This window comes from Quercus lobata, chromosome 10, assembly GCF_001633185.2.
Source record: "Quercus lobata isolate SW786 chromosome 10, ValleyOak3.0 Primary Assembly, whole genome shotgun sequence".
In the NCBI taxonomy this organism is placed as follows: Eukaryota; Viridiplantae; Streptophyta; class Magnoliopsida; order Fagales; family Fagaceae; genus Quercus; species Quercus lobata.
In genome coordinates, this window is record NC_044913.1 from 58,030,773 (window position 1) to 58,045,154 (window position 14,382).

At 35.6% G+C, this 14,382-nt stretch overlaps 2 protein-coding genes across 2 annotated transcripts; both read right to left on the reverse strand.

Annotated features, from left to right (window-relative positions):
* Nucleotides 1–4,188: 4,188 nt before the first annotated feature.
* Nucleotides 4,189–5,304, reverse strand: LOC115965742. Its single transcript, XM_031085037.1, has 2 exons — nucleotides 5,188–5,304; nucleotides 4,189–4,757 (listed from the first exon to the last, which is right to left on the reverse strand). Exon 2 carries the CDS (start codon nucleotides 4,750–4,752, stop codon nucleotides 4,303–4,305), a length of 450 nt encoding a protein of 149 aa, XP_030940897.1. The 5' UTR covers nucleotides 4,753–4,757; nucleotides 5,188–5,304; the 3' UTR covers nucleotides 4,189–4,302.
* Nucleotides 5,305–11,998: 6,694 nt separating this feature from the next.
* LOC115965714 (bifunctional nitrilase/nitrile hydratase NIT4A-like) lies at nucleotides 11,999–13,621 on the reverse strand. Its single transcript, XM_031085014.1, has 5 exons — nucleotides 13,556–13,621; nucleotides 13,522–13,525; nucleotides 12,918–12,976; nucleotides 12,624–12,845; nucleotides 11,999–12,475 (listed from the first exon to the last, which is right to left on the reverse strand). The coding sequence occupies exons 1-5, from the start codon at nucleotides 13,575–13,577 to the stop codon at nucleotides 12,423–12,425; spliced, it is 360 nt and encodes a 119-aa protein (XP_030940874.1). The 5' UTR covers nucleotides 13,578–13,621; the 3' UTR covers nucleotides 11,999–12,422.
* Between the last annotated feature and the right edge of the window lie 761 nt (nucleotides 13,622–14,382).

Genomic DNA, 14,382 nt, shown 5'->3' on the forward strand with positions numbered 1-14,382 from the left:
CTTTCTACCCCGCTAACTTCGTAGATTGATTAAGCTATGAGTCGCAATGCCTCAACATCAAATCGTACAATGCGAAACAAGTTTGGACCTACTTCAACAAATGCATCATCACAAGTTCCAACAGATCAACAACTACATACATACACAGACCACTATGGAGAAAAATGGGTTGGAAAGAAGAGAGATTTCGTTAATATGCCAATATACACGTATGAGAGTCTTGGAAGCGTCGGACACATCATGGGCAAACCTACAAAACTAAGTACAGATACCACCGCAATAGAGTTCACTATAGCAGAACCACCATGGTCAACCCTATACGAGAAGAGGTGTGAGTTAGAGGTGTATTGTCGATGGCACGGGTTACGAGTTCCTAAGGCACGCTCTGCCGAGTTACCTAGAGATGAACCTGCCAACATACTTGCTCGTCTTGAACAAGAGAACAATCAAATGCAAAGGCGACTAGATCGTTTTCACGCAATCCAAAAAGCTAGGAAGCATCTAAAGGGGAAGGCGCAAGAGCGAGCCATGAAGTCTATTAATGAAATTACTGCGTTAGATGATGAAACAGATATTTCAGACTTCTCAGATTCAAGCAATGATGATTTCCAAAAATTTCTACCTACGAACATTAGACGTTGTTGTTAATGTCTACACATTATGTGCAATACATGATGTTATTGTTAATGTGTGACAAATGATGATTATGTATGTTCAACTTTTGCAACTCTAAAGATTAACTGTTTATTACTTTTGGCTAAGTTTATGTGAAATCACTTTCTCATTTTTTTCATACGTGTTCTTTGTTGCTACATTCAAGCAATGTGGGTCATGGACGAACAATGTCCTTTGCTTTGTAATGTAGGGAAAACCTTAGGAAGTGAAATGCCTCCAAATTATATTTATTGCACATTACTTGTAGGAAAATTTAATAGATTCAATACATACAGACTGATCCAAACCACATAGACCAACCGCGCATATGATTCAATAATACGAATAATTCTTTTATATGAGTTGTTTGAGTCACGATATAATATGCACGTATCTGTGTATCTTAGTTGTAATAGTGTCCTACTTTATATAGATACATTACATAAAGACTCGTCCAAACCAGACTAACCACTCACTCACTGAAAATCCATATGGCTCACCCAACACTCTCACAACGATATTTGGTTTGCTTAAAAATAGGGTAAAGGCCTAAAAGCCTGATCAGCCTTTCAAATGTTTCATTCAAGTTATTGGTTTGTTGTAGCATTGCTTGGAAGCTCCCTAATATTGCAATTGTGATGATCGGAAGCCATTGATGTAAAACTTGGAAGCATAGTTTTCTTCATGTAATTTTACATTGACGTTGAGAAAATGTAACTACATTTTCTACCTGCAAAGACTCCCTGAAAAGTTTGTACGGAAACAAGGGGATAAAACTCTCTATTGTTGCTACACTCACTGCTCGTAATACTAGCATTTGGCAAGTGAGGTTGGAAAAGGCTAACACAGCTCGGCACTGTTCGGCGAAGTCATGTTCGCAGTTCTGCATGTGCTGCTCAACAACTCGACACTATTGAACCCTGTCCAGTCATATCATCCATGCTCACGTGAATAAACAGATATGCAACATTTTGCAATGCACTATTTTCAAGGATGCAGAGGACCCTTCAAAAGTGCAAGCAAATATTTGGGGGTAAGCTGTCCATCATTGCTACACTTGATTGATGTAGTTCTGCATGTGAACTCAACATCTCGAAACTATTGAACCCTGACCACACGTACCCATCCCCACTCACGTGAATACACATATGTGCAACCCTTTGCAATGCACCGTTTTCGAAGAGGCAGAGCATCCCTGAATTGGCTATGCATCAATTTTGGGTGTGAGCTGTCCACCATTGGTACACAGATGTTGTTCGTAGTGCTACATGTGCTGCTTAATAGCTTCGCACTGTTCAACCCTGTCCAGTCAATACACAGATATGCCTTCTTTTGCAATGCACCGTTTTCAAGGATGCAGAGCATGGCTGAAAAGTTCATGATACATTGAACACAGCTCAGTATTGTCTCAACAAGTCATGTCAGATGAAGCACAGGAATTATGAATAGTTTTGAACAAGACATACCAAACTGGTCAGAGAAAAGTCTTAAAACCACATCCATCAGAAATAAACCATAGTAGTGATCAAAGTCCCTAATTAAATATAAGCATAAACATCACTAGTTTAAATTTTAAACAAGTTATCCTTGTCCAAACTCTGATGGTCAACCAAGTGAAATATTGAGACACTAATCACAACAGGAGTCCTTTCATCACCTCATTGGCAGTGACATCTCCTTTTTTCTAAATTATTGTCTTTCGAAAATGCAACCCAGCCTTCCCCGAATCTCATTGCTTAATATGTTTTGATGGAGGGTAATAGCACAAGACATTGATGTGTGACAAATTGCTTCCCAATAATATACTTGCTTCCCATATATGTTTCCAAGCCATATTTAAGAGAACATCATAATCACATTATGTATAAAGGCTCACCATATTATGTGCCCACGAGATACCCATGAAAGAAGGATTTTTAGGCTTCAATTTTTTGCCTGCTTGGATTGCTCTCTCTCTCTTCCTCTGGACATAATCGGTAATTTTTTAAGAACAAACTTTTCTCTGACTTCATGTTTTATGGGTTTGTACATTAAGGAAGAAATGTTTGTATCATCTTCATCTAAGTTTTTGATATTTTTACCTGATGATCTTCCAATTTACAATTCTTCCTACGTGGATATTGAATCTCAATGGCAGTCTTATAAAATATAACAATATGGAAGCTTGAATTTCCTTCATATCTGAAGACTAAAAAATAACCATAACAAATAGAATGGTATTCAGCAAAATCCTGCCAACCATTACAAAACCTAATGTTGTTATCAGCTTTCTTCAATCACACTTGCCAAATTCCACCATAGGGAGCAATGACTGTAGCTACGGTGGATAGCTCAGTATTGTTGAACCCTGACCAGAAGTACCCATCCACACTCACGTCAATACACATAGCAACGCATAAAATTTTGTGCATCAATTTCGAGTGTTATTGGTCCTATTGCTACATTGATGTTCGTAGTGCTGCTCAATAGCTTTGCACTGTTGAACCCTATCCAGTCATATCACCTACACGCACGTCAATACACAGCTATGCATCCTTTTGCAATACAGCATTTTTAAAGGATGTACCTATAGCATCCCTGAGAAGTTTATGATACATTTAACATGGGCTGAACTTTGTCTCGTCAAATCATGTCAGATGAAGCACATCAATGTTGAATAGTCTTCACGTGAATAAATACGCAACCTCTTTTGCAGTACACATCACCAGCCCGCTACTGTAGCACAAGCTATACCCATATGAAACAGCTACCTCAACAAATCACATGCACCAACAGACACCACTGAACAATATACTGTCAACTCATATCATCTTTATTCACGTGAATACTTATAGTCACATCCACCTGAATACTTGCCCTTGCAAAACCCCTATATAAAGTCTCATTTACATCTACCCTTGCAAAACATCTACACATACCGAAGTCCCATTTACATACATCTACCCTTGCAAAACTTCTACACATACCGATCTAAACTCACATTTTCCAATGTCAATGCGTAATTGGATGCTACCTCGTTTTCCAAATAACTATACAACGCAAAGAGATTCTGACGAGAGGGAATACTATGCCGGATTGCAACAGGAGTGGGACTTTCGCGTGAACGAGTCCAACGCTCTGCACAATGATCTCCTGCAAATCAGAGCGCCTCTTGTCGAGCGTAGCTCGCTCACACTGCCACGACAAAACATGCACCAATATGAGCGTGCAGTGACGAAAATAAAAAAAGAGAACAATCTTATGATACTTCGTAGGTCCAGGTATCATATGCTACAATTGGCGGAGGAGCAAGCCGTTGCAACAAACAGGCAACTCACTCCGGCAGAACGTAACAATGTCCTCAACTACGAGGACTACCTATCAGAATGAATGCCACTGTGTGTGTTATGTCTATGGTTAAGTTAATAATGTTAGTGTAAGTTATTTTATGTTTTCTGTGTTATGTCGTACGTGCTTATTGAAAAACATCATGTGTGAGAATATTTGACTTTTATGACTTATGTGAGAATAATCTACATTACGAATAATGTGCATGCTTCTCATAATCAATAATAAGGTTTACATAGTACAAATGCAACCATACATATAACACATAGTTAAGCAAAATAGTTCTCCAACAAAATCTAATTACACCACGACACGACACGATTACTCTTCATCTGACATCTCCACGTCTGACTGATAAATGGGATCAGCAAGAAGTGATTGCATGAACTGTGCATGCTCGTACCACCCTTCCTGCACTGACTCTCGAATCTCGACTTGGGTCCGATATCGATTAAGACGTATCTTCATTCGATTATTTTCTTCTCTTATGCGGTTCAATGCTTTACGAAGTTCGTCGATGCTGTCTCTGGGCATTTGTGATGCGAGTCGCCGAGGCACTGGCAACTTCAAACCAACCAACTCATCATAAAACATTTGTTGTTCACGAAATAACCAAGCCCACTCCTGTCTCATGGTATTGTGAACGTAAGCACTATTTCGCAAATTCGGATTTATTGGATAGCTGAACTCATCTTCCAATACCCAACAACGACCCATAGCAGTGAACACATCATGAGGCCTATAGAGTTGTGGGTTGCCAGAACCAGACATTGACACTGAATACAATAACACCAAATGATCAAGTTACCAGTGTGTATCAACTGTTGCTAAATAATGTAATCCTGCATAGAATGGTACACAGCAAAGACATTCATAAAATTGTGTACTATTGCATGCTAAAAATGAAATACTAACACTAACACCAACATTTGACCATAAATAATAGACATTGTTGGTAATGTCTACACATTGTCTTCAACACTAAATGTTGTTGTAAATGTCTGACCAATGATGATTATGTGCAATACAAAATGTTGCTATAGTACAGAAATTATTTCATTCTCTTCTCACCAACGTTTACTACAACAAATAACCAAAATCACACCAATGTACTTTCCTCACATTCATTCAACCCAAAAAATCAAAATTTAATACAATATCAAATGAAAATAACATTGCCCTAAAATTCTGATGTGAATTTTTTACCTGAGGTGATACAAATTTCAATTGAGTTTGAAGAAAGCCGCTGTTGATCCGTGGAGGAGTTCCAACTCAGTTCAACAGAAAGCGTCCTCAGTTGAGCAGAGAGCAAGGCACACTGAGTGGGAGGAGAAGGTGTGCAGAAATTATAAGAGAATAACTCGACTCTACGGATATCAAGTATACTTTATAACTCGATATTATATGAATCGAGTTACATTGAAACACTCCACCTGACACAAAGACAGTACGAAATCAGGGTTTATAACAGTATAAATAACTCGATTTTTAAATAATCGAGTTACGTAGAGATTCAAAAAAAAGAAATGGCAGCAGTGCGGGAAAAACCTGTACATAACTCGATTATAGGAGTATCGAGTATTTCATATAACTCGATTTCAGGATTATCGAGTTACAAAAAAGGGGCATTTCCCTATTTAGTTTCAGAATGAGGGCACAAAGATGTTTAATTTCCGAAAAAAGGGCATTTGCCCATTTTGGCCCCTTTTGTTTAATTATATTAGGTGGTTGAAGATTCATTGTTCATATCAAACAACAAGATTTTTCCAAAGAGTTTCTTAATAGTCATCAATTTTGAATTTTCTAATGAAAACAAAGAATTCTTTCCAATAATATGTATTCCAACCTTATCAAGAACATATTTTATTCTACCACTTGCAGATTTGTTAATATGCTAATATATTGTTAATTAAGCAAACTGTTGTTTTCCTGTTTGTCCTATTTCTAGCTAGTGATTCCCTTCTTTTTTCAAATCGGATTAGTGTGTACTAAGGTCATGATATAGTATTATAGTACAATGTGCATCTATCACTTTCTGCACTATCTCTTGCCATCTTCCAATAAATTGCTCATTTGGTAGACTCCTGTTGGATACAAATTCGTTGGCAATTTTTTAATGTAAATATTTTAGATTATCTTCTCATTTTTTTATGGTAATTTCTTTAAATTATTTTATCTAAATAGTTGCAAGTTGTATTATTTTGTGATATATCATCTATTAGTTGAGATATCTTTTTTTGTGCATCGTTGTTACTTTTGTATTGGTGTATTTGGGATGATCATGTGTCCTTTTTTTTTTTTTTGGTAAGTAGTCTAATCCATACAGGAATGTAACTTTATTTTGGGCCAATGTAAATTTAAAAGATTGGCCTAATCTTGTCCAACAACTAAAAAATATATCAACATTTTTTGTGGGGTATGGATCATTATGTTTGTCTTCTTTCTCTTCATTTTTTATTTTTTTATAGACTTTCTCTTTAATTGCATGTTTCGTTTGATTGTCTCAAAGAATATTCTATTGTGATACCATATTAATAAATGAAAATTTAAGTTGATAGAGATCATACCATTTATTCATTTAGGTGGTTGAATAATCATTGTTCATATCAAACAATAAGATTTTTCTAAAGACTTTCTTTATTGTCATCAATTTTGAATTTTTTAATGAATACAAAGAAATCATTCCAATGATATGTATTCCAGCCTTATCAAGAACCTATTTTATTCTACCACTTGCAGATTTTTTAATACACTAATTAATATATTTTTAATTAAGCAAACCGTTGTTTTCATATTTCTCATTTATCTAGTGATGCCTTTTTTTTTTTCTTTTCAAATCAGATTAGTGTAAATATTTAGCAGACGCAATTTTTTTTTTTTTTTTAAATTTTAGAACATCTCATTACAAAAAATCGGGGCTATCTCAGCATTTTTAAACCACCGGATAGCCCCAAAAAGCGTTGTAATAGACCAAAAATGCCTATCCTGGTGCTTTGTAGCACTACGTAACGAGTGTAGCAATAGGTTCGCCTGACCTACGCCGGCGCTCTTAAAATCATCAGTATAGGTCCTAGGGGTTTTGAAACCGTATCTTGGCGCTTTTTAAACCACTGCTATAGGGTATTTTTGTTCTTTAAATACAAGCTATAGCGACGGTTTAAAGTGCCGGGATAGATCTACTCATTTTTTATGGTAATTTGTTTAAATTATTTGATCTAAGCAGTTCCAAGTTGAATTATTTTGTGATATATCATCAAAGATTAGGCCTAATCTTGTCCAACAACTAAAAAATATAGGCGAAAATACACTTTTGGTCTCTACATTTTGGGCCAATTCTCATTTTAGTCCCTAAATTGATTTTGCGCTTACCTTAGTCCCTAAAATCAAAAAAACGTTTCTATTTTGGTTCCTTCCATCAATCCACTAACAAAAAAGTTCTACGTGGTAAACGGAGTGTCCTGCTTGCTAACATGACGCTAATGTGGACATTAAAATATTATTAAAAAGAGTTACTTGGCATTTTTTAAATGCCACGTTAGCATTTAAATTTTAAAAAAAAATTAAAAAAAATTAAATCCTCAATTTTAATTAAAAAATAAAAAACAAAAAAAAAAATTCTCTTTCTTTTAATTAAAATGATTTATTTTAATTCCAATCTTTTTTTTTTTTTTCAAATGAACAAATTCATGTTCTTTGGATTCTTCCCTAAAATATGATTCATATTCTTAGCAAATTAATCCTTATTTTCTTATCATTTTCTTTATCTTTCTAGTACTTTCTTTATAACCAATTACGTCAAAACAAAATAAATTAATTAAATGTCTTTCTAGTCTTTTTTTTCCTTTCATTATTTTTTCAGCATGTTCTGTTCTTCCCCATAATTAATCTCCAACAAATAACCAAACCCTAAACCAGATCTCAACCAAACCCCAAACCCATATCTCCAGCAAAGCAACAAAACCTATAAACCCAAGGGAAAAATAGCAAACTAACATCATCCCTAAACAATTTCGTTATTTAACAACGTTTCCGAAATATTTAGGAAACTAACATCTCAAGTATAAGAGACTCGATTTTGCCAAGAACTCAACCTAAATTAAAAAGACAGAAACAGAGGAAACGAAACCTTCAATCAGAGGACCTTTGCCTAAGGAACCAGAGGAAAAAGAGAGAAACAGAGGAAAAATGAAACCTTCAACGAAGGAATCAAACATTTGTGGGTTCAGTCCGAGCTTGGGTTCATGGGTTTCGCTGCCTGGGTTTGTGGGTTCGCCACCCAGGTTTGTGGGTTTTGCCATCTAGGTTCGTGGGTTTGTTGCTTGGGTTCAGCGCTGGGTTTGTGGGTTCGCTGCCTAGGTTTGTGGTTTCTGTTTTGATCTCTTATTTCATGTGGTTTCTGCTTTGATCTATTGCTTGTGTTTGTGTTTGTGTTTTTGTTATTTTAGAGGGAGAAAAGGGAGACTAGAAGTAGAAGAAGACTTACACGTTTTTTGATTTCTTGGTTTTCTTTAGTGGAACTCGAGTCTTAGAGACTTGAGTTTCATAGAAATCGAGTTTTTCATACTTGAGTTGTTACAATGAACTCGAGTCTAAAAAACTCGAGATGTTAGTTTCTTAAATAGTTTGAAAACAATGTTAACTAATAAAATTGTTTGAAAATGGATGTTATTTTGAAAAAAAATATATATATATCCTAAACCCAACAACCAAACCGAGCTTCAGCAAAGCAACCCTTAGCCTTCAAACCCATAAATTTTCTTAGCAAACAAACACAAAGTAAAAATTGAGGAATTAAAATTATATGATCAAAATTCAATACCCTATTGTATTGGTAATTGAATTTGGAGTTGGGAATGACCAAAACCTAGTTAAGCAAAGCAACGAAGAACATGTGCTTCTCCAAGCAAATCAACTGGTTGTACATTTGGCCTGATAAGCAAATCACAAACAAGTATTTATTCGGTTTTGTTTCCATTCAATGGTTCTTCGCTTGTTCTTGTTTTTTGATCCACCTTCGCACACGTGTCCAACCCGAAACGAGGATCGGAAACATCGATGGGTTCAAAGTCCTACGTGGAGTTTCTAGTGCGGTGTGGTGATAAGAGAATTTGTTGAATTTGTTTGTTCAATGAAATCTGTACCTGGAGCTAACTGCGACTGAGATTCTAAGTGAAAGCAAGGAATTAAGGCTCTCTAGGGATTTCATGGATAGAATCTTAATCGATTGTTTCTCTGCTTCTGCCACCACCACTGCTGAACCCCCTTTTTAATACCTTGTCGGTTGTTATCGTCACACTTACGATGAGTCCAAGAAGATTTCTTCCATGAAAGACCCCAATCTCAAGTCCCAATTAGACTCTGTCATTATGCAAGCCAAGAAATTGTGTGTCCCTTACTGTAGGATTCACTTGGGAAACCTCGAATTGTTTCTCAATAATGAGGTTAAATTGGCTAATTCCCCCCTTGTTGCAGCTAGTTTTTTCTGAGGTCAAGGTCAGATTAGGAGAGATTGGAAATGGAAGTGGAATTGGAGTTAGATTGAGGGAGAGGAAGAGTGTGAGTGTGGTTCCATAAAGTGAAAAGCCCTAATTGTTGCTGTTTAAGCAAGTACTTGAAGCTCGGATTCAGGCATGTGATTGGAGAAGGAGAAGGACAAGAGGTGGCAAAGGAGAAGATTTTTTTGTTTGTTTGTTTGTTTTTTTTTTTTATTAAAATTAAAATTGAGGAATTAATATATATTTTTTAATTTAAGTACTGACATGGCATTTAAAAAATGTCAAATATTTTTTTAATAGTATTTTAATATCCACATTAGTATCATGTCAGCAAGTAGAACACTCTGTCTGCCATGCAGGATTTTTTTGTTAGTGGGTTGACAACAAGGATCAAAACGGAAATGATTTTCTAATTTCAGGAATTTTTTTTCTAAATAATATTAAATATCAAAAAATTTAGTTAGTTGTCGCATTTCAAAACAATGTTGAAAACTAGCATCTCGAGTGTCTAAAACTCGAGTTTTTAAGTCTCGATTTGTAAGCAGCTGGGTCTGATGTGGAATAAAAATCCACATGGAACTCGAGTTTTTAAGACTCGAGTTCCACCATTTTACCAACACTCAGTAATATCACCGGTAAAGAAATTACCTTGGAAGTACAGGTTGCGCAAGCAGCGAGATCAGAAGGAAGCGAACCAGTGAGAGCTTTGAGACGAAGACTGAGAGTGAGGTTTCCGAAAATGCCATTGGAGAGAGCCACACCAGGAAGACAGAGCACTGTGACTCGGTTTTGCTCACAATGGTGGGTGACTCTTCGTTCTTCTTCGGCGCTGTAGATCATCCACCAGATCTTCTCCAACCAGATCTTCGGAGCTCCAGATCGTTTCAGATCGTCCTCGGTTCTTTGGAGCTCCAGATCGTTTCAGATCTTATTTTCTAGATCATGTCTTCTTCTTACTACGGATCTGTTTCCTCTGTTCTTCAGATACTTCTCGAGCTCGAGTCTAAGAAACTCGAGTTCCACGTGGCTAAATTCCTCAATGTCAGCTCTAGAACTCAAGTCGAACTCAAGTCTCTGAGGGTCGATATTGTCACCGAACTCGAGGTTCAAAGACTCGAGATGCTAGTTTCCTACATCATTTCCAAACCTTGCTAACTTATGATATTCTATCCCCTCCCTCCGTTAGTCTGCAAATTCCCTCCTAATTTCAGGGTCTAAAGTAGGCACAAAATCAATTTAAGAACCAAATTGAGAATTAGCCCAAAATGGAGGGATCAAAAGTGTATTTTCACCAAAAATATATCAACATTTTTGTTTTTGGGTGGGGATCAATGGATCATTCTTCAATCTTCTTTCTCTTTATTTATTTATTGGGTAAATTCCAATAAACTACCCTGAGATTTGGGCTAATACTAACTAGATCCAAAACTTTTTAAAAATGACCAACTTGGTCCCAACACTCAATTTAACCATAAACACTGTTTATCCTGTTACTTTATTCTCACATTCTCTTCTCTCTCTCTATCTCATCTCATAAGTCAAACCCTTCTCCTCTTTCTCTATTGATTTTTTTTTCTCTCTTTTGTTTTGGTTCTTGTTGGTTTGGGTTTTTGTCAATTTAAGGATTTGGTTTTCTTATGGTGATAAGGATTTGGTGATTTTTTATTTGGGTTTGAAATGTGGGGTTTGGGTATGTGTTCATTTACAAATCAGTGGGTATTTTATGATTTGGGGTTTGTCTCAAAATGGGTCTAATATGGTGTTTTTGTTAGTGTATGCATATGAATCTGTGTGTATGTTTGGTAATCTTGGATATTTGGGGGTTTCAAGTTTTAGAATTTGTATGGTTGTGTGTGTTTGTGTTTTATGACATGTACAATTGTGTAGTGTGATTTGTGCTCAAAATGCATGCTCATATCAATGTAATCACAATGAATAGAATTCAAAGAAAAGAAAAGAAAATATGAGAGAGGGAGAAGAGAAGGGTTAGAGATGAGAAAGAGGAGAGAGAAGAGAAGGTATTAACGGAATAAACAGAGTTTAGGGGCTAAATTGGGTTTAGGGATGAATTTGGTCATTTTTTTAAAGTTTTAGACTTAGTTCAAATCTCAAGCTAGTATATTGGAATTTACCCTTATTTATTTTATTTCATTTTTGGACTCTCTTTAATTGTTTCGTTTGATTGTATCATCTATATTCTTCTATTATTATCAGATTTTATCTATACAGTTCATGAGACCAAAACTTTCTAGTGTGGCCAATTTGATTGTAAATTGATATAATACATGATATTATATGTGATATAAAAATTTTTAAAATCAGGTCACAATACTATTCGAATTTTGAAAATATATATTTATGAAAAAAAATGCATGTTTATGGGATTTCTACCATTTAGAAAACAATGGGTCACAAAACTGGGACCTAATTCGACTCAACTCATTGCTAATTCTATATTTCTCATATTCACATGCATTTACCGAAAATGTAAACATGGTTGAACATGAGAAATTACACTTGAATAATTTTCACCTCAATTATTACAAAATTTGACTACTTTTATCTCAATCAACGCAAAAAGGCCAAAATCCAAAAAAGTTAGGGAAAAAATTCAAAAAAATACAGCATCATTTTAGTATACATAGGAAAGATCATCACAGCAATTGCAAATATTCCAGGACTAACATATTCATAAACTATACATGCTAATCTAAACCAAATGTTTGATTGCTTCAAAGTGTGTGACGAATCGTGGCTACTATCCAACCATTGTACATCTCTAAACATCACAAAAGTGATATACAAAGCCTAATAAGCTGTATGACTAGGAGAAGTTAATTCCATAACACAATTTTTTACATAGCTAATTCACTATTGCAGCTCATCAAGAACTTCTACCATTAGGTTGGGTATATCCGGAGTCAACTCGATAGAGTTTGGTCACACTCAACACCCAATTCCTCTAAACTCTAGCTTTGCTCTAACAATCAATCCAAGATCTGAGACATCAAAGAGTGAACAATTTTTTTTTTTTTTTCAGGTTTGACAGACAACCTTGGTCAATCAATCTTCCATAAAAAGATGTCTTTACTCTTCGGTTTTAGCTAGTTCCATATTGTTAACAGTCATGCAAGTACAAATTCTTACAAAGGTCAGCAGAATGCTCCCGGCCAGAAGGTGATATAGTAACACTACCAGCACTGCATAAGATTGTATCAATGGATATATCACCATTTGAACCTCCAGAAATACGTTCTGGTGAAAACATACAGTTTTCCCTTCTGCAGAATTGGTGTGCAGATAAAACAAAGTAGCCACCTTCTGGGGCAATACGGGTCATTGAAGCTTGCCATATTTCTCTTGCTCCAGCTGTATGTTGAGCACAAAGTATAAGAACTTAAGTTCTTCAAAATTTGAACCAATCATGAAAAACAGACCTACCCAAGCATTCAGAAAATGGGGGAAAGCCTGTATAGAAAAATTCCTCCATAAGTATCACTCTACAATCAAGCAAAAGAATAATAAGTGATCCCTCTTATGAGTATGAGGAACTTCTATACAATCTGAAAATCTCAAATGCCTAATTTAATGAGCTCGACTGTAAAGTTTCTATGTGGAAACGCTTAATGTATACACCCTATGTTCTCTATGATTGAATAGCTAAAAAAATAACACCTGATGTTGCTAGATTCATCAGAGAGAGTAAACTCATCAATGATTTTAGAAAGAAAAAACAAAGGAAAAAGAGGAGGCTGGTCATAACTTGCCAAAATTAGTTACCTTCACAGTTATTGAATTGCATCATTACAATATGGTCTTAATTGTAGGAGTTTAAGCAATATTAGATTTCATGAGTTCTTACCCTAGTTGCTGATAGAATACCGCCAACACTAATCTTGCAAAGGTCATTAAAATTATATTGAATTGACAAATTTTCTTTTACTTTTGCGATGTAAAAGGTTAGTAAACGTTGTAGGAAAGGAAAAGTGATAGGGAAGAGGGGATCAATGGCATGAATAGTATTTTTTTTGGATTGAATAAATACTTTATAAATTAGAAAAGAATATTTGAGAAAATGTACAAACTTTCATTAAACTCCATAAAGTGAAGTAATGGTTCATCCAGCTGAACATAATGGATAATTTGTCCCAAAGTAGTGCCTACACATCAAGGCAATACATTTAATTGACAAAATAAGAAGTAAAACAAAAAAGATTAGGAGAAATTGAACAGAGAAAGGAAGAGATTACTGTAATTACAAATATAATTGTTTGATTTAAAGGAGAGTTGAGTAAAGAAGATTAATTTTGAGAAAACTTACCACCCATATCGATTTAACTATATATATGTGAACTTTTCTTCTGTAATCCACTCAGTCTGTGGACTATTCAGTGTCGATGCCCTCGGCACATCTTTCCTTGGGGCAATTATGAATGGATTGGCACTGCAATTTGTTCAGGTGACAGAAATGGCATCCATTTTAGGCACATGAGCAAGGTTCTTGCATCGAATAAGTACAAAATGTTGAAGAGAAAAAAGGCTGCTGACAAATTCTGGCAAATATTGCATTCCATGATATTAATATATTTAGTAAATAGTAGCTGCAATAAACTAATCCTGAAGGATAGGATTGGCTAAAAGGGCGACATCACAAGAGAAGAAGATGAGATTTGAGGGAACTCACAAATTTTAAAGAACTCTAATCACATAGCATTCAAATTAACAGCCATTTAGGCCATGTGCAATTGTTAACCACTCTGGCAGCAAGAAATAAGATAACTTTTAAAAAAATTCTCAACCACTCTGACAAACCTTACACTTAAGTAACACCAAAGAGCATGTAGTTAGGAAGGACTTGGCCCTCTTCTTTTGCTGCCAGGAATTTGTTGGGCTTTGTGGAGTCTAG

What these genes read in the sequence shown, in the direction of transcription:
- LOC115965742 (XM_031085037.1), bottom strand. Translation starts at nt 4,752, where the DNA reads ATGTCTGGTTCTGGCAACCCACAACTCTATAGGCCTCATGATGTGTTC.
- LOC115965714 (XM_031085014.1), bottom strand. Translation starts at nt 13,577, where the DNA reads ATGGAGTTTAATGAAAGTTTGT. An exon ending in CCCATTTTCTGAATGCTTGG is followed by an intron (nt 12,846 to 12,917) that starts GTAGGTCTGTTT and finishes CTCAACATACAG; the next exon opens with CTGGAGCAAGAGAAATATGG. An exon ending in GGAGCATTCTGCTGACCTTT is followed by an intron (nt 12,476 to 12,623) that starts GTAAGAATTTGT and finishes TTGATGTCTCAG; the next exon opens with ATCTTGGATTGATTGTTAGA.